This window comes from Electrona antarctica, assembly GCF_951216825.1.
Source record: "Electrona antarctica genome assembly, chromosome: 18".
In the NCBI taxonomy this organism is placed as follows: Eukaryota; Metazoa; Chordata; class Actinopteri; order Myctophiformes; family Myctophidae; genus Electrona; species Electrona antarctica.
In genome coordinates, this window is record NC_136799.1 from 5,280,487 (window position 1) to 5,298,094 (window position 17,608).

Consider the following 17,608-nt stretch of genomic DNA (forward strand, 5'->3'; position numbering starts at 1 on the left):
TGATTTGTTTTTAGCCACCTCTTCAGGTTGAATGTGAAGGTCAGATAGTTGGAGGTCTCTCTTACTTCTGTAGGGACTATGGAGACCGTTCCAGTGATGGGAGGCTCGAACAGAGAAGACTGTTTTACCAAACCATCTGGATGGCACTTTGCAGTGCCCTCTGGTAGTTGCCCTTGTTGCTCTGTCACCACTGTCCCTTCGATCTATGAGCATGTCAATGTCAGGGTCTGTGGATTTATGTGACAAAAACATACCGACATATTTTGTGTGTGTGTGTGTGTGTCGTGTGTGCGCGTGTGCGCTCAAATGCAAACATGAGTTCCTCAACCAATCAGATACATGGACAGGCCATGGCTGCAGTTAGACATGCCCTGCCTAGTCTGCTTAATGCTTAATCTGCTTAATGCTCCACATCCTGACACAGTACATTTAGTTGTATGTCAAGTAGTGAACATAGCTGATCTAATGTTGGCCTATTATCTCATTCCCAGAATAGGAATGCTAGGGTCCATTTGGTTACCAACATACCATCCATCTACCATCATCCACAGAAGGAGGAGACGGGTGGGGGACCACGGACAACGCTAACATAAAATTACATTGTAATGGGTTATAGAAAACACTATAAGTGGCTTGTTGAGGGGAATGAAAATAACTCATTTTCTGAGCTATGATTCGATTACTTTTACTTTATTAATGTATTATTGTTATTATATATTTCTTCCCCGCCCAACTGTATTAGTTTAATATAGACTATGCTATAAAACAGGTCAAACATTGGCCTGAATGTCAAACATTGGCCAAAATAGTTGAAAATAGTTGATCTACAACAGGGTTCCCCAATTAATTTTCCTCGAGGGCCATATTTTGACTAGGGTACCAGGCTGGGGGCCGAGTCCGCACGCGTGAGGTCGAGGTCTTGCCCTGAAAATTCATTTTCAGGGTAGGACCCCATTTGAAAAGGATGCCCAGTTTGACATGCATAGGCTACTGACCCCCATTTAATGCCATTTATATCTGGGACCCGCCAGGGGGGGCGCTCCGCGGGCCGCAAATGGCCCGCGGGCCGCCTATTGGGGAACCCTGATCTACAACCACTCGCAAGATCTGCGGTGTTCACAATATTTAACTGTGGAACCAAGTCAAACTAAATGTAATGACTCAACTCCTACATTTCCTGTGCTTGTCAGAGTGGGGGTCCCGAAATCTGATTATTTTGGGGGGTCCCCAGTTCAAATATGATTATTTTGGGGGGTCCCCAGTTCAAATATGATTATTTTGGGGGGTCCCCAGTTCAAATATGATTATTTTGGGGGGTCCCCAGTTCAAATATGATTATTTTGGGGGGTCCCCAGTTCAAATCTGATTATTTTGGGGGGTCCCCAGTTCAAATATGATTATTTTGGGGCTGTCACAGCCTGAGTGAGAAGGTTGAATGCCACTGCTGTAGATCATCAATCTTAACCTCCTATAGAGTAAAGTGTATATTGTGCATATACTCTTTGCACGTTGGCCCACTGAGGGATGATGGTAGATGACTACATGAACCCTAGCATCCGTATTCTCTGAGCATGTCATACACAAACATTAGATCAGATATACACTACTTGAGTTGACATGCAACACTTTCACATATCCGTATTGTGTTGAAACAATTTGTCATCAGAGCCTGCAGTACAGTTTACAAAAGAAACATAATGGGCGGCGGTGGCTCAGGGGTAGAGTGCCTGGATGGGAACCGCAAGGTTGCCAGTTCGAACCCGGGCTCCCCCAGAGTTACTGTCGAAGTGTCCTTGAGCAAGACACTGAACCCCTAATTGCTCCCGATGTGCTAGTTGGTACCTTGCATGGTTTCCGCTGCCATCGGTGTATGAATGTGTGTGTGAATGGGTGAATGTAATGCACAATCTATGTAAAGCGCCTTGGATAAAGGCGCTATATAAATGCACCATTTACCATTTACCATTTATCCTCAAAGCTGGGGTTAACACTGGTTATATTAAAGGAGGTGCATTCACTGATGGTTTTTGTACGCTATGTTGATGAATTGTGCATAGGACCACAATGGAAACGGGTCCCAGGACTTTTTGTGTGTTATCATTTTAGCCTTAATGTATGACTAGAGTATAAACCTCATGCCGATTACATTTCTATATATCATGTAATTTCTATACAAACTGCATGAGTATAGTTAAATGTGTCTCGTCAACAGAGGTGCACAATGACAGTTTGCACCACGATTGCTTTTATAACAACCCGTCATCGGTGTCCTCAAACTCGGCTTGTGCAACCATCTGCATAATACTTAGTTTTAGCTGTGCCTTCTTTCTGGGAGCCATGCGTTTACAGGCAGGGACCAGGCTTAAAAAGAAATATTCATCTTCATCCAACACCCCAAGCAGACCCTTGTGTAGGCCATTCATCTCCGGGTGTTCTCCTGTCGTGCGTGTAGGTCCTTTGGTCTCAACAACAGTGGGCCGGGCACCTGAAGGCGGTGCAAAGGGGCCCACAGCCCTCAGGGATGCAGTGGGTGGGACACTGGCATCCCGATGATGAGAATCGCCATGAGTGTCTCGGACAGAAGTGCCCGCGTGTCTCCTGTAAATGTGTTTCTTCATGTTTTTCGAATGGATCTCTACGTTGCAGTGCGGACAAATACTATGTGTGGTGGATTTAATTGCTCGCTGCACTCTGCAGGGAGGGTTGTCCAGGATAGGGCTGCAGTCGTCCTCCAATCGCGGAGGGCTGTCCTGGATAGGGCGGCAGTAGTCCTCCGGTTCGGGAGCGTTGTCCAGGATAGGGCTGCAGTCGTCTGCGGTGTCCGCGTGTCTCCTGTAAATGTGTTTCTTCATGTTTTTTGAATGGATCTCTATGTTGCAGTGTGGACAAATGCTAGTGATTTTGGTGGACTTAATTGCTCGCTGCGCTCTGCGGGGAGGGTTGTCCAGGATAGGGCTGCAGTCGTCCCCCCGTCGGGGAGCGTTGTCCAGGATAGGGCTGCAGCCGTCTGCAGTGTCCGCGTGTCTCCTGTAAATGTGTTTCTTCATGTTTTTTGAATGGATCTCTATGTTGCAGTGTGGACAAATGCTAGTGCGTTTGCGTTTGGTGGATTTAATTGCTCGCTGCACTCTGCCGGGAGGGCTGCAGTCGTCCCCCCGTCTGGGAGGGTTGTCCAGGATAGGGCTGCAGTCGTCCTCCCGTCCTCTGCAGTCGTCCACCGGTCCTCTGCAGTCGTCCTCCTGTCCTCTGCAGTCATCCTCCTGTCCACTGCACAGCAAGGTTATTATTGTTAACGAAAACAAAACTAAATAAAAATAACTGAAACTGTATAACTGTATTGTGTTTCCAAAACTAGCTAAAAATGATCCATAAGTTTTCGTTTTTTGTCAATTTATTTATATGAATAATTGTTAAATATCTTTTATTGAGTTTAAAACTAACACAGTTTTAATAAGTTTAAAACTAAATAATGTGTTTTTATTAGACTTGAAACGAATAAAAACTAACTACAACTATTAGTATCATCAAGAAATAGAATCTACTAATAACTGATCGATAAAATACATCTACAAGAGTCTAAATCTTATTAGGCTATAGGGGCCTTTCTCCCACTCTGCAATTCCATATTCCAAATTCACAATGTCACATGCAGACAAGACAGTCAGTCTCAGAGAGAAGACAGCAGTCTCAGACACACAGACACAGTCAGAAGACATCTCTGAGATGGTCCAATTAAGACTACAGCTATATATTGGCATCAACTGGTGGATCAGACAGAAGAACCTGCAGGATGATTCGGAACCAACCAGGGTGTTACCGTACATATAGCCGCAATTTGCAACTCTAGATTTTTTTATAATGGCATGAATCTAGAGTTGCAATACCCTCCATTGACTCCCCACTCATCATTTTGCGTTTGCGATCTGCTTGTCTTAAACGACGTTAAACTCACCAACATTGCAGCTGTAGTCCAAGCTTGAATTATTCTCTTTCAATCTGCCGAGTTTGTTTTTCATAAAAATCCCCCGTAGACATGTTATGAGCTACTTTCTGTCAAGAAGAAGAAATGTTGGAGTTTGGAAGCGCTCGTTTGTATTAAGGGGTCGCGCTGCTGCCTCCTGCATTATGTGCAAATGCGAAACAGATGCATGTAGGGACGTTCAGTGACTTACGACGAGCGCTTCCAAACTCCAGCACTTAGAAAAAGAATCACTTGCACAGAATTTCTTGACAGAAAGTAGCTCATAACATGTCTACGGGGGATTTTTATGAAAAACAAGCTCGGCAGATTGAAAGAGAATAATTCAAGCTTGGACTACAGCTGCAATGTTGGTGAGTTTAACGTCGTTTAAGACAAGCAGATCGCAAACGCAAAATGATGAGTGGGGAGTCATTGGAGGGTATTGCAACTCTAGATTCATCCCATTATAAAAAAATCTAGAGTTGCAAATTGCGGCTACCGTACATATAGGCTACGTGGTTCTTCCCTACCCTGCAAAAAAAGGTTATTTGTTCCCAGCTTACAATAAACCTAAAAGTAAACCTATAAACCCTGTCCCTGGCCTAAATCCAGGGTCCCAGGGGACTAAGATAAGTAAGTGGGGAACTGCATAAAGTGAGTGGCAAGTGGAATGGCAAAGTGAGTTTAACATCGTTTAATGCAATCAAATATAGGACTTTTCTGTGTGGATGTATGGGCTGTCAAGGCCCGTTTTTGTCACTCAGCAGCCGGGTACCCGGGCCGGGTCACACCCATGTACCCCTTTCGGGACCCTCTGTTACCTTTTCTGTATACGGTCGACTCGGTAACCAAGGATCCCGAAAGGGGCTATATGCCCCCCTCCCCTGTTGTGATGATCATTGGTTTACCTGCAGAGGTCGTCCAGAACCCCCGAAGGAATCTCGACCCGTTTGGATTCCATGGAGTCAGTCAGTCAGTCTAGTGCATATATTTATATTAAAAACATCAGCGTCAGAACAGAACCACGGACGGCAGTGGTGATGATGAACCTCCAGAACCCGGGGCCAGCGGGGGGTAATTAATCACAAATGATTGATCAATGATCGGCTGTAGATGGAAGGGATGCGGGATGCACACGCAGAAGCCTGGCTGTACCCAAACAAACAACCGCCATCATCACATCAAGCAGCGTCAAGTCAGCCGCGGTGGGAAGAGAAAAGAGGCTTCCGTCTGGTGCCTTCAAAATAAAAGATGGATGGGTGGATGGGACAGGGGTCAATCGGGTCCAGCCAATGTGCTTTTGAGTTTGAGTTCCAACTTCCAAGCATACATACAATCACATTTTGGAAAAGTGGCTAAGGCCGTAAGGTTAGTTTTTCGTGCTATAGTTTGACCCATCACATGCTACTTAAAGCAAGGGAGTTGGGTTGGAACTAATTCAGAGGTGATAGTAGACATCTTTATGAACACATGTATTTACCAGATTGGTCCAGAATTCTGCTAACTTTCCATAACTATGGGGAAAGTTAGGCCAGAAAGGGATTTCTTTTCTCCGGAAGGAAAATCTTGTCTATGAGATTTTTCTCTTGGCAATAGCGGTAGGCCTATAGGCAGTGGAGTAACTAAAAGTTTTTTTGTTTTGTTTTTTGGTGGAAAAACAATCCCTTTCTGTGCATTTTATACATGTGGTGGGGGGGCTCCGAGTGCATCCACTAAGGAAAGTAGGCTTTCTAATTACACAAACCGCCTTTGTATTGGTGAGTAGGTAAAACGTTTTTTTATATTTCCGCTACAGAGGAGAGGCTGGTCTGCATTTCATGCGAGGGCTAGAAGCAAAGAGTGGCAGAGCCTTAATGCAACGGCAGCAAAGGACATTAGGGCTATGGACCAGAGCTAGGGGAAAGTTCACTTTTCTTTTTTTACTAAAATAGGCTTATCAATACTGCATTGTAGAAATACTCTGTTTACAAGTAAAAGTACCGAATTCGAAATGTACTTGAGTGAAAGTACAAAAGTATTGGTATCAAAGTACCAAAGGTACTCAAGAACGTCCAGTTTCATTTGATCCAATCTATACAAGCTCACAGTGCGCATTATGAGCTTGTAGATCGGCTATTTTCAAAGTGGCTAAACCTTGTACAGCACCATTTACTGTCATGATCTGTCTCTCAACCCGTCTTTCCCTGTTTCTCTCTCCTGTCTGTCTGTCTGTCTGTCTTTCTACTCCAGCCACTCCGCCCTGACCATAGCTCACCTGCTGTGGCCACTTCATTATAATCCTGCCCTGCCGTTTCCTGCAAGTGTGTGTAGTGATATACACGAACACCAGACGAGTCGCCCCTTTACCAACTGGCTCCGGGCGTGCAGCTGGCGGAACTGCGCGGCCTGGCATTCCTAAAGTGACCTAAGTAAATGATGCTTAAACGGTTAAACCTAACTTTATTCCTAACCTTAACCTCAGTAAAACTATGCCTAAACCTAACCCTATACCTAAACTTAACCACAGTAAAACTACGCCTAACCCTAAACTTATTTCTAACCTTATTCTCGGTAAAACAAAATAAAGAATACAAGAACCGCGGCACCGAGCAGTCAGCGGAAAAAAATCGAGGGGCGAGATGGTTTAGGGGCGACCATACCTGATACCATATACACTACTTGACATGCAAAACTTTCACATCCGTACTGTGTTGAAATAATTGTCTCCACCAGGCCGAAGGCATGGGGAGAGAGTATGTTTTGCACTCCGTCCGTCCGTCCGTGTGTGTCTGTCTGTCTGTCTGTCTGTCTGTCTGTCTGTCTGTCTGTCTGTCTGTCTGTCTGTCTGTCTGTCTGTCTGTCCGTCCGTCCGTCTGTGAACAGCTAATCTCCGGCACCGTTAACCCGGTCGATGCCACATTTTGAACACACACTCCCTGGATGCCAACGATGAACCTCTGCACCAAATTATCCAGAACGGCCTGTTATAGCGCCACCAGGAGGCCGCTTTGTGCAAAACAAGGTTTTGGACAGTACACCTACAGATTTTGTCCAAACATCACGCAAATTGGTACACAGTCTCTCTAGAGCCATTCAACGAAACAGGTCTTTCAGATTTCTCAGACTCCATCCTGATTGGCTAAGATTGGCTTCCAAAGTTCGCAGGAGTGCTCAGTCTCAAACAAAATGCTGCAAATCATGAACACATCGTGTGATTTCCGTGAAATTGTGCACGCACATTCCCACTAGGCAGAGGAAGAAATGCCACATAAACATTTTCAACTCAGCCTCATGGTGGCGCTATAACTGGCCGAAAAGTGTTTTTACCTCTAACTGCACGGATCTGTGGATAACTTTGTATGCCAACTCCCTAGAGGCCAAGGAAAAACCTTTGCCTGGAATTTTTCACATCTGATCTTTATAGCGCCACCAGGAGGCCGACATATGTAAAACACATTTTCTGATATTACTCCTTCAGATTTTAGCCACATTTCACGCAAATCGGTACACATGCTCTTCATAGTCATGTGATCAAGACGGGTTTGTTTGATTTCTCATAATCCACCCTCATTGGCTACGATTGGCTTCTAAACTTTTCAGGAGTAGCCCGCTTTGTACCCGCTTTGTACAAATCGCCACAACTACTCAACGCAGCGTCCGATTGTGGTGAAACTGTGCATGCATATTCCCACTAGGCTTTGGAAGAAATGCCACTTGACAGTTTTCAAATCAGCCTCATGGTGGCGCTACAACAGGCCAAGCCGCGTCACACACACACGTTTATAATGCTCCTAAACATTTTGCCAAAGATCACACACACACTCCTATCCTCCTGGTGGAGACCTGTGCCCAGAAGGGCACTTTTTCTAGTTTGTCATCAGATCATGCAGATGCAGTACAATTTACATAAAATAAACATCCTCAAAGCTGCGTGTAGTAGGGGTTAACACCGGTTATATTAAAGCAGGTGTCATTCACGGACACCGTTTTTTCTTTTACTCCTTTGTACATATACATAGTGTTTGTATTTGTTGATGTCAGTTTGTAAATACAACACAAAAGATGTGGTTATAATCCATTTCTAATGGATGAAGCCTTGGCCTGGAAGAGAGGTCATCAGGTGGTCTCCAACCTTCCAACCCTCAACCACTGCACTCTCCAGTTGGCGGGTCAGCAGTGATTGGCCAAGTCAATGCCCCTGTCCTCCAGGCTTCCAGCTATAGACCAATCCACGGAGGGGCGCCCCAGCCGCAGCCATCACCGAGGTGTAAACCAGCACCAGCTATAGCATTGGCCACACCCGGTCAACAGGGAAGGAAGTGACCTGCCGGCCAGGTGCAGCAGACCAGTGCTGACCACACCCCAGCGACCGCCACGCCCTCGTTTACATTTCTTGAGTATTCAATCAATCAATCAATCAATCAATCAATATGTAATTTCGATGCAAACTGCATGATTATAGTTAAATGTGTCTCGTCAACAGAGGTGCACAATGACAGGTATAACACAAAGACAGTTTGCACCACGATTGCATTTATAACAACCCGTCATCGGTGTCCTCAAACTCGGCTTGTGCAACCATCTGCATAATACTTAGTTTTAGCTGTGCCTTCTTTCTCGGAGCCATGCGTTTACAGGCAGGGAGTAAGCTTAAAAAGAAATATTCGTCTTCATCCAACTCTTCAAGCAGTCGCTTGTGGTAGCCATTCTTCTCCGGGTGTTCTCCTGTTCTGCGTTTAGGTCCTTTGGTCTCAACAACAGTGGATGCAGTGGGTGGGACACTGGCATCCCGATGATGAGAATCGGCATAAGTGTCTCGGACAGCAGTGTCCGCGTGTCTCCTGTAAATGTGTTTCTTCATGTTTTTTGTAAGGATCTCTACGTTGCAGTGTTGACAAATGCTAGTGCGTGTGGTGGATTTAATTGCTTGCTCCACTCTGCAGGGAGGGCTGTCCAGGCCGGGGCTGCTGTCGTCCCCCCGTCGGGGAGGGCTGTCCAGGCCAGGGCTGCAGCTGTCCTCCCGTCCTCTGCTGTCGTCCTCCCGTCCTCTGCAGTCGTCCTCCTCGAGGATGCGTCGAAAACTAACAAAATAATGAAAATTAAAATTGAAAAAAGTATTTTTTGTTAATTGAACCAAATAAAAAGCGATATATATAAAAAAACGATAACTAACCGAAACTGTATTGTGTTTACAAAACAAACTAAAACGAACTGAAATGATAGACAAAACGTCCTTAGTTTTCGTTTAAAAAAAATATTCGAAAAGAAAACGAACTTGAACTAAACTAAAATGAAAAATCCAAAAGGATGATAACCTTGCTCTGCAGTCCTCCTCCTGTCTGCTGCTGTCATCGGATGTGTCGTCCTGTCTGTCAGGGATGGGATCATCACCTAGCTTTTTGTTTTCCCGAAGACAATCCTCTACCTGAGACACAAAAGGGTGTTCAATGCACACCTATTAGGGATATGTACATTTGCTGCAAAATTGATTGGAATTCATTGGGACGTTTGTATAAATGTATATGTACAGTATAGTACATTGGTTGACTCTTAATTAAGCAATATTACACGAGCGGGTGTGCTTTACCGCCATTAATGCACGCCTGCGTTGCTGCAGGAACAGCCTTTAAAAAAACATGTGAACTCAATTTCATTAAAACTAGATATTCGCTCAAAAAAACATATTTTCGTAATGACAGATGTAGCCACTACGACCACAAATGTCCCAAGAAAATCACTAGCCTAGCAATCATAGGCGTTCCATCATGCTCGCTTTGAGTCTAGCACGGCTAGATGGCAGATTGCTTCCTCGAAACCACCTGTTGTGTAACACTCGTTAATGCAACTTTTGTGTCTGCACATGTGTTTTAGACATAAAGTACTGCAGGAGCTAAGCTTGAACATCTAACATAAAAATAAATCCAAAATGTATGGACACATGGACACATGATCAAAACAATAAGTGAATAATGTGGAGAAAAAGAACCACCCAGCTGTGCCAGAGGGTTAATAAAATATGCACCTGGAAAACAGGCTGTGGTCGGCACTTTGTCAAGTGCTTCTCTGTATCCTCCCTTCTCATTATTGTTTTACTGCAGAAAGGGCAGTGAAAATGGCATCCTCCAGTCCTGCAGGCCTGATGGCATCTCGTAATGTAGAAATCTATAAAGAGACCAAAGCATCATATTGTGCAACATTGTGTGGTTTCCCTGCTATGAAATAACACTAACCTGGAGGGAGATAGAGGTGAAAACCAAGGAAAGTAAGAAACAAAAGGAGATGGACTGGCTTTCAAAAAACAGAGACATTGTTTAGAGGTGGGTCAGTCCAAGTGTTTTAAAGAAACGAGAAAACAAAAAGAAAGTAAGTATAAACCCTATACCGCTAACAGTAATAGGAACGCTCGTTGTATTCTCGTATTCGTTTTTACAGAGGTGAGGTTAAGTTTAGGAATAAGGTTAGGTTTTGGCATAGTTTACAGAGATACGTTTAGGAATAAGGTTATGTTTGGTATAGTTTTACTGAGGTTAAGTTTAGTAATAAGGTTATGTTTTAGCATAGTTTACAGAGATACGTTTAGGAATAAGGTTATGTTTGGTATCGTTTTACTGAGGTTAAGTTTAGGAATAAGGCAAGGTATAGTTTTACTGAGGTTAAGTTTAGTAATAAGGTTATGTTTCAGCATAGTTTACAGAGATACGTTTAGGAATAAGGTTATGTTTGGTATAGTTTTACTGAGGTTACGTTTAGGAATAAGGCAAGGTTTAGGAAGGAACGCCATATTTGACCCGGGGCAAGTGTGGTTTGGGGCGAGCGCTCTTGCATTCCTCCTAACATTAGTATGTGGTGTTATTACGAGTACGTTTACTTAGCAGCAGTACAAACAAACAGGTAATAATGGCATAGCACAAACTCCACAAAGCGTATATAGACAGTAACTAACCTTCATATTGGACTGATTTTTTTTTATGCACCTCCAAGTGCTGCAAGACCTTGGCCTCTGTCGTCTGAGGCCTGTAGCGGCGAGTGGGGCACAGCGGGCAGTGGAACAGGGAACAGCACTCCGTGCATTTGGTCACCTGCGGTGGGTTTGTTTTGAGAAAAACGCTGCTATGTACCTAAAGGAACAACATAGGGAAAATAACAGTCCTGCGTTAAAAAAAGGCTCACTGTTTCTCAAATGGGGGTACAATAGAAATGTGCCTATCCGGACTGCTATTAATTTATGTTTTAATTTATTTCCTCTTTATGCTCATAGAAACGTACAGTCTACATTCAAATAACAAGTCATATTTTTTCATTCGAAAACGGTCTGGAGAAAAAAAAAAGAATTATATTTTACCAGCCCATTTAAAAAAAAAAAGAAAACGAAAATTATAGGCTAGCTACCCGGTTTAACAGTGCCACCTGGTGGACACCAGTTTTCGAAGCACATTATAAATAAAAGAAAGAAAATGTAATTATATTGTGCATGTCATCACCTGCACACCAGATTAGAGGAATTTTCAAAAAAAAGAAATATATTTTTTTTTTCTTCAAAAAAGCCGTCTTTACGGCTCTGGCAAACAGTGCATAATTAGATTTAGTTCGTCTTAACGTCTCTGGCATTTATTAAGTTGATTTCCACCTGAGATCAAATGTGTGCCAATTTGAATGGGGGCAAGTCATAAATAACTAGTAAGTAGTAATAACCGTTTCCAGCTGGATGAATGGATGGATGGATGGATGGATGGATGGTGCAGTTGGTCAAATATGTAGGTACCAGGGACGTGCACAGCACACATAGACATCAAAGGGGGCTTCAGCCCCTGCCCCTTTACCCGTCTGTAAAACAACTGCCCTCTCCAGACCACGAATGTAGGAAGGCAGCATTCAGGAGAATTGCTTTTTTCCCCCCGAAGTCTCCTGAACTTGAACACAGTACATTTTGCGTTGAACAAATTTGTTTAGAAATCCACTGTCGTACACCGCATCTCCACTAAGGAGTGCTGGGTTTGCGCCCCGAAAATAGCTGATCTACAAGCTCTCAACGCATCGCAGCGCGACGCGTTGTGAGCTTGTAGATCTGCTATGTTTGTCCAAAAGTGCCCTCTTACGGGATTTCAGCCCCTGCCCCTCAGACACTCTCTGCAAGTCCCTGGTAGGTACGATCCCTACAAAATGACCAGGAGGCCGGTTGGGGAGCGTGTACTGTACCTCCTCCATATGTGCTACTGTAGGTCCTTCACTGTCCAGGTGAAAAGAAAGGTGGTTGCCTTGATGGCTGGAGTTATCAGAGGAGCCTCGTTGCCGTCTTCACCGTCCTCCCAGTGACTTACTGTGGCTGTGGAGGTTAAAAGGGATATCATATGGATCACTCGTGCAGTAACGAAAATAAAAGCCTGGGTGCCGAGGCTACTCGTACACGTACATAACATAAGCAGGGGTGCTGGGGTCTGGGGAATTGGCTTAATTACTAAATTGGGAATATGGAAATATCTTCTTTTGTCTGGGTGGGTTGTTCAATGGCATAGTATATTTTATTATTATTATTTTTCTGTACATTTTACATGCAAATAGTAAACCTCAGATCTTAATGTTATATATCTGCTTTAATAATGATCTTATTGTTTTACTTTTGAATTAGAAAGAAATGGTAACTGAGATGTCATTATGTATGCCTGCTCCAGACAGATTCACTGAAATGTGAATTAAATAGATTAGATTGTGTTTACAATCTCACAGAACAAAGAGGTGGACATTTTCTCAGTATCTCTGTAAAGACAGAAATGGCTTATGTTATAAGCCATATCTCCAAGACTGGTGGGTCAAACTGCACAATCTGTATGCTTTCATGTGTAATTAAAAAAACAAATATAGTTTATTAGTATGTATTAACAGTATGCATAATGGGTACATTTCACATGAAAGCACAACTCAAAGCACAACTCAATAAAAAAGATGAATTGAACAATTGGGTAAATTGTATTGTATTGTTGTAAACAAGTGTAATGCTTTATTGGGTCGTCCACTCACAGTTAACAGTCTTTGTATTGAGTTTGTGCTAGAAATGTACTGTCATTCTGCAAACTGTTAATACATATTTCAATCAATCAATCAATCAATCAATCATCAATGTTGTGGACGATACTCTGTTAAAGCTTTAGGCCTACACTTGTTTACAACAGGGTCCACCATTTTCAATTCATCTTCAATTCATCTTCACTCTGTGACCATGACATGTACTCTGAACTGTAGGACCTATTTTTATCATTTATGTACCAATCAATCGAATTATATAAAGGGTGGAAAAAGTCCATCATTCATATTAGTTACAAATGTGTTATTACCATTAACATACATTGTGAGTGTGTGTCACTAATCTATCATGATCACAATCTCGTCACTCGTTCGTTGTCAACATTGTGTCTTCAAATAAAGATACACCTAGCCTTAGAATCTTAGATCAAGACTGTCGTAGATTAATTTGATCGATGTTGACATTTGTTTATTATGTGAACATCATCGATACGAGACTAAATACATATACGAGTCTTGAATTGATCTCGTCAGTTTGGTATACAAACTATCCGCATGGCAAAATTGTAAATGTTTTAGTTTAAACGCTTTATTTCTGTTAAAAGTGTAGTAATAAAAACACCAACCTCGTTTTTAGCCACCATGTTTGTTTGTATTTTTGACTGTAGGATGTTATTAGTTAATTTGGACCCTGTAGACTTGCCGTAGTACACTTCAGTGTTGCCATGATGTCCCCTTATTAATTTACAAGTGGCCTTGGGCTTGTTTTTTCTGTAAAGTTGCAGTTGCAGTTTGCGTATTTTTTATGCTTGTTTCTAAAGTGTAGTTGGTTTACTTGTTTCCTTTATTATTACTATTATTATTATTATTATTATTATTATTCTCTAAACCACGTGCACAAGGCAGTGGTCAAGAAACGCCCAAAATGTGTCTCTTTCCATTTAATAACCCCCCCCCCCCCCCCATCTGAAAATGTTTTGTGACAGGGAGTACCCGACCGTACCAGATTTGTGTTCTTTAGAATGTTTCGAAAATATTCCAAATATTTCACAATTATATTAATATTATCTCAACATTTTAGCTCCTTTGGTGCTTTTGTTGTCCTAGAACTGGTTGCTTGTTTCTCTCCCAAAATCTGGCAACACGGCAAGCAGGCTGCAGTATGGAGATACCCGTCTCTCAGCAGCAGGGGGCGCACGTTACACGCATCAAATGACAAACGGCATGAAATAAAGTCCTCCTTGTCCTTGATCTGTTTGCTAAACAATTAGGCCTTATCACAATATGTAGAATTAAGATATTTAGGTGTAAGTGTAACTACAGTATGTTGACCATGTTCCTGCTGTTTTCATACAGACAACCAGAACTTTGCTTTTATGAAATAGGCTCCAGACTTCCCAAAACAAACTGGTCAGGCTCCTACTTGGCCTCACCCCCCGAACCCACCTCACCCCTGCCCACTTTGACAGACTGGAATGGCTTAGGGTCGACGACAGAGTACAGCATCTTGCAATGGGTCTGGTCCACAAGATTCGATACTCCACCAAGATACCCATGTACCTGTCTAGATACTTCCTTAATGTTAACGAAGTCCACACCCACAACACCAGAGGGAGTGCAACGAACCATGTAGGCTACAACCCAGATTCGGCACAAACAAGGGACTAAATTCTTTTCGCTCCTATGCCACCAAAATGTGGAACGCCCTACCAACAGTCATTAAGACATGCAAATCCCTTGACTCCTTCAAAACCGCTCTCAAAGGGCAACTACGGATGGCTGCAATTCGAAACTGGCCCCCGTAAAAATCTGAATCGCCCCCCCTCCCTTTTTTTCCCTCACTGTGTCTCTTTTCCCTTTTTACCTCTATGATGAATTCCTGTTCTGTTCTTTGACTATATAGAAGTGTCTAGTTGTACGTCTCTAAATGTTTTGATGAATTGAACATGGTGGACCCTATTGTAAACAAGTGTAATGCTTAATTGGGTCGTCCACTCACAGTTAACAGTCTTTTGTATTGAGTTTGTGCTTGAAATGTACTGTAATTCTGCAAACTGTTAATAAATATTTAAATCAATCAATCAAATAAAGCACCAAGAAACACTCTTTAATCATATTCTATTGCTAGTAGTTAGACCACTTCAAACACACTATGATCTTAAAAATAACTATTAATAACCGAAAATAGACTATTTTTGGTGTGGGACATCTGACATCATGACATCATGACATCATGCTGGCTGCTCTGGAATCCAAATGACTGAAATCAGTTGGCATGACGACCGAGAACTGGAATCCATGATGATTATTCATGTGACTTTGGGATCAGGCAACAGTTACAGTATACTATCCAATAGTGCTGTGGTTCTCAAAGTGGGGTCTGGGGACCCCCAGGGTTCCTTGAGGGAGTTCCAGCTAAATGATAGTTTGGAACCAAAATGGACCCTTATGGGTCTGTAACTCTGAGTGTACAAATGGAACCGTACTCAGTTAAATTAACTTTGATTTTACAATATAAATTGGGGTCTCAGAGATAGAAATGCCAATACATGGAGGAATGGGGTTCCGTGGACTAATGCATGTCAAACTGGGGGTCCTTAAAAAGGGTACGTATCTTTGAAAAACAAAGAAAAGGTCCCCCACACTTGCCAAAAAACGTTTGCTCTTTATTAGGTCAACGTTTCGGTCGCTTAGTCACTAGCCTTTTGAGGTGTACATCGGCCTTTTGCTATAAACTGGTGGTCCTTGAAATTAAACGGGTTGAGAATCACTGCTAGAGCTGTAAAAACCTGCTCTTATGGGGGTCCCCGTCATATCTTTTCAAATGGGGGTCCGTGGGCTGATACGTGTCCATTTGGGGGTCCTTGGCATGAAAAGGTTTGGGAACCACTGCAATAGTGAATGCTGCTGGACTGCTTTAGTTTTCATTCACTAAATCAAACCAAAACATGTTGTTTTTCCATATGGCTCCTTCAGCAACACTACTACATGTCTGGTAAAAGCTCAGTGGAAATTTAAAAAAATGTCTTTTTAAAATGTATTTTTTTCTGAAAAACCACATGTTTCTATATCAGTGGTTCTTAATATTTCATGTCAAGGACCCCAAAAATTATATGTAATATGCCGCCGACCGCATCTGAAAATATGTTGTTCCAGGGACCCTCCCCAGAAGCAAAGATTTGAGTTACAAACTGAAACTCTGAAAGAATATATATTCAAAGATTTGAGGCACATTTTCACAATTTTTCAAAAATAGCAGACCTATGAGCTTGTAGATCTTCTATTTTTCAATAGCTAAAGTATAACATAATGCTTTAAAACACCAAAAGGGCTTCCCGTCCTAAATGGGTTAAGACCCCCAGGCTCTAAAACGCATTCCAAAACCTACTAAGGAATTGTTGTAAATAGCGTACCCACTAAAACCCGAAGGTTTTCTGAAAAACAGAATTATCAACGTTCACAAATACATGCATTTCTCAGTGTCTGTGTAGGAGATAGAAGCATTTTGAAGCATTCGTTGACATTTATTGAAAATTACTTTTGTTTTCCCTAATGTTCATTTATAAAGAAAACTAACAAAGGAAATATAAAATATAAAAAAAAAGATGAGTACACATTTCAGGGATTTGTTAACAAGTTGCAGTGCTACAAACAAAAACAAAGTGTCGCTGTATAAAGGACAAGTGGCAGTCATGTTTTCAATTCAAAAAAGGGTTACACACATTGTGTACAAGCTTGTTATATTGTTGTTGTTGGGCAGACACCTCTTATCTCAATGTAGGAGCCACAATGTGATTTATGCCTAGTCTAATATTATTGTTGACAATTTATATGCACACTTAATTGATTGATTGGGCGCTCGACTGGCATTGGGTGGTGGGCGCGATCACCAGAGCTGGGCGCTGCCACACTAATAATATGGCATTTGCCTGTCACTTGAGTATGGGAAGTTGGACAGAGAGGGAGTGAGCGTGGGAGCGACATTTTCTGTTGACCGCATGAATGCAATTTAACATCTACGTTTAGGTATTTATCTTTGCTGCACGCACGTCATAGTGTCTCAGACTCATGTTTAGCTCCTCCGCGCGGCCTTTTTGAACAGCCTACAAACAGCCGCAACACTCCATATTTTTTTGTTTTGTCGTAAATTTACGACCTACTTGATTATACTATAGCATCCCACAAAAGCATCAAAAGTAGCAGATCTCCAAGCTCGAAACATGGCATGAAGAGACGCATTTCGAGCTTGTAGATCTGCTACATTTGAACCCGACAGAGACAACGGCACCTGCCGTTTTAAACCTGTGCTCATGCTGAAAGCTCAATAAACATAATAATAATAAAAAATAAAAAAAGGAATCAATCACACTCATGTGAAGTGAGGGGCGCCTGCTAATGTTTTTTTAAAGTGCTCTAAGCAAACATTAAAAAGTCCAAGACTTGGCTGCCATTATGAAGTAATTTTAAAAGTGAGACGTTGGAGGGGCTAGCACCCCTCAAAAATAACTCGCTGTACTGCATGCCATCATCATACTACTGAACTGAACTGAAAACATAGAAAAATGTGTCCAGACATTGTTTTCAATAAAACAAACAAACTGCACGTGGCAGTGCAATTTAGGCATTTAGCAGACACTCTTAATCCAGAAG

The 17,608-nt window shown here is 42.4% G+C and overlaps 2 protein-coding genes and 1 long non-coding RNA gene across 3 annotated transcripts; 1 reads left to right on the plus strand and 2 right to left on the minus strand.

The window, feature by feature from the left end:
• Window positions 1-1,945: 1,945 nt before the first annotated feature.
• Window positions 1,946-5,010, minus strand: LOC306941962 (uncharacterized protein). The gene is made up of 2 exons (XM_079527608.1): window positions 4,870-5,010; window positions 1,946-3,267 (listed from the first exon to the last, which is right to left on the minus strand). The coding sequence occupies exons 1-2, from the start codon at window positions 4,920-4,922 to the stop codon at window positions 2,247-2,249; spliced, it is 1,074 nt and encodes a 357-aa protein (XP_079383734.1). The 5' UTR covers window positions 4,923-5,010; the 3' UTR covers window positions 1,946-2,246.
• Window positions 5,011-5,220: 210 nt separating this feature from the next.
• LOC306941965 lies at window positions 5,221-9,015 on the plus strand. The gene is made up of 3 exons (XR_013792221.1): window positions 5,221-5,329; window positions 6,191-6,369; window positions 8,884-9,015. It is a non-coding gene; the product is annotated as an uncharacterized lncRNA (long non-coding RNA).
• LOC306941964 (uncharacterized protein) lies at window positions 7,909-13,653 on the minus strand. The gene is made up of 6 exons (XM_079527609.1): window positions 13,585-13,653; window positions 12,137-12,263; window positions 10,884-11,058; window positions 9,963-10,102; window positions 9,256-9,365; window positions 7,909-9,021 (listed from the first exon to the last, which is right to left on the minus strand). The coding sequence occupies exons 2-6, from the start codon at window positions 12,143-12,145 to the stop codon at window positions 8,475-8,477; spliced, it is 981 nt and encodes a 326-aa protein (XP_079383735.1). The 5' UTR covers window positions 12,146-12,263; window positions 13,585-13,653; the 3' UTR covers window positions 7,909-8,474.
• Window positions 13,654-17,608: the final 3,955 nt, after the last annotated feature.

What these genes read in the sequence shown, in the direction of transcription:
- LOC306941962 (XM_079527608.1), bottom strand. Translation starts at nt 4,922, where the DNA reads ATGGAATCCAAACGGGTCGAGATTCCTTCGGGGGTTCTGGACGACCTC. An exon ending in GTTCTGGACGACCTCTGCAG is followed by an intron (nt 3,268 to 4,869) that starts GTAAACCAATGA and finishes CTTGCTGTGCAG; the next exon opens with TGGACAGGAGGATGACTGCA.
- LOC306941964 (XM_079527609.1), bottom strand. An exon ending in AAAATCAGTCCAATATGAAG is followed by an intron (nt 10,103 to 10,883) that starts GTTAGTTACTGT and finishes GTCTCTTTATAG; the next exon opens with ATTTCTACATTACGAGATGC. An exon ending in GACCACAGCCTGTTTTCCAG is followed by an intron (nt 9,366 to 9,962) that starts GTGCATATTTTA and finishes TTTGTGTCTCAG; the next exon opens with GTAGAGGATTGTCTTCGGGA.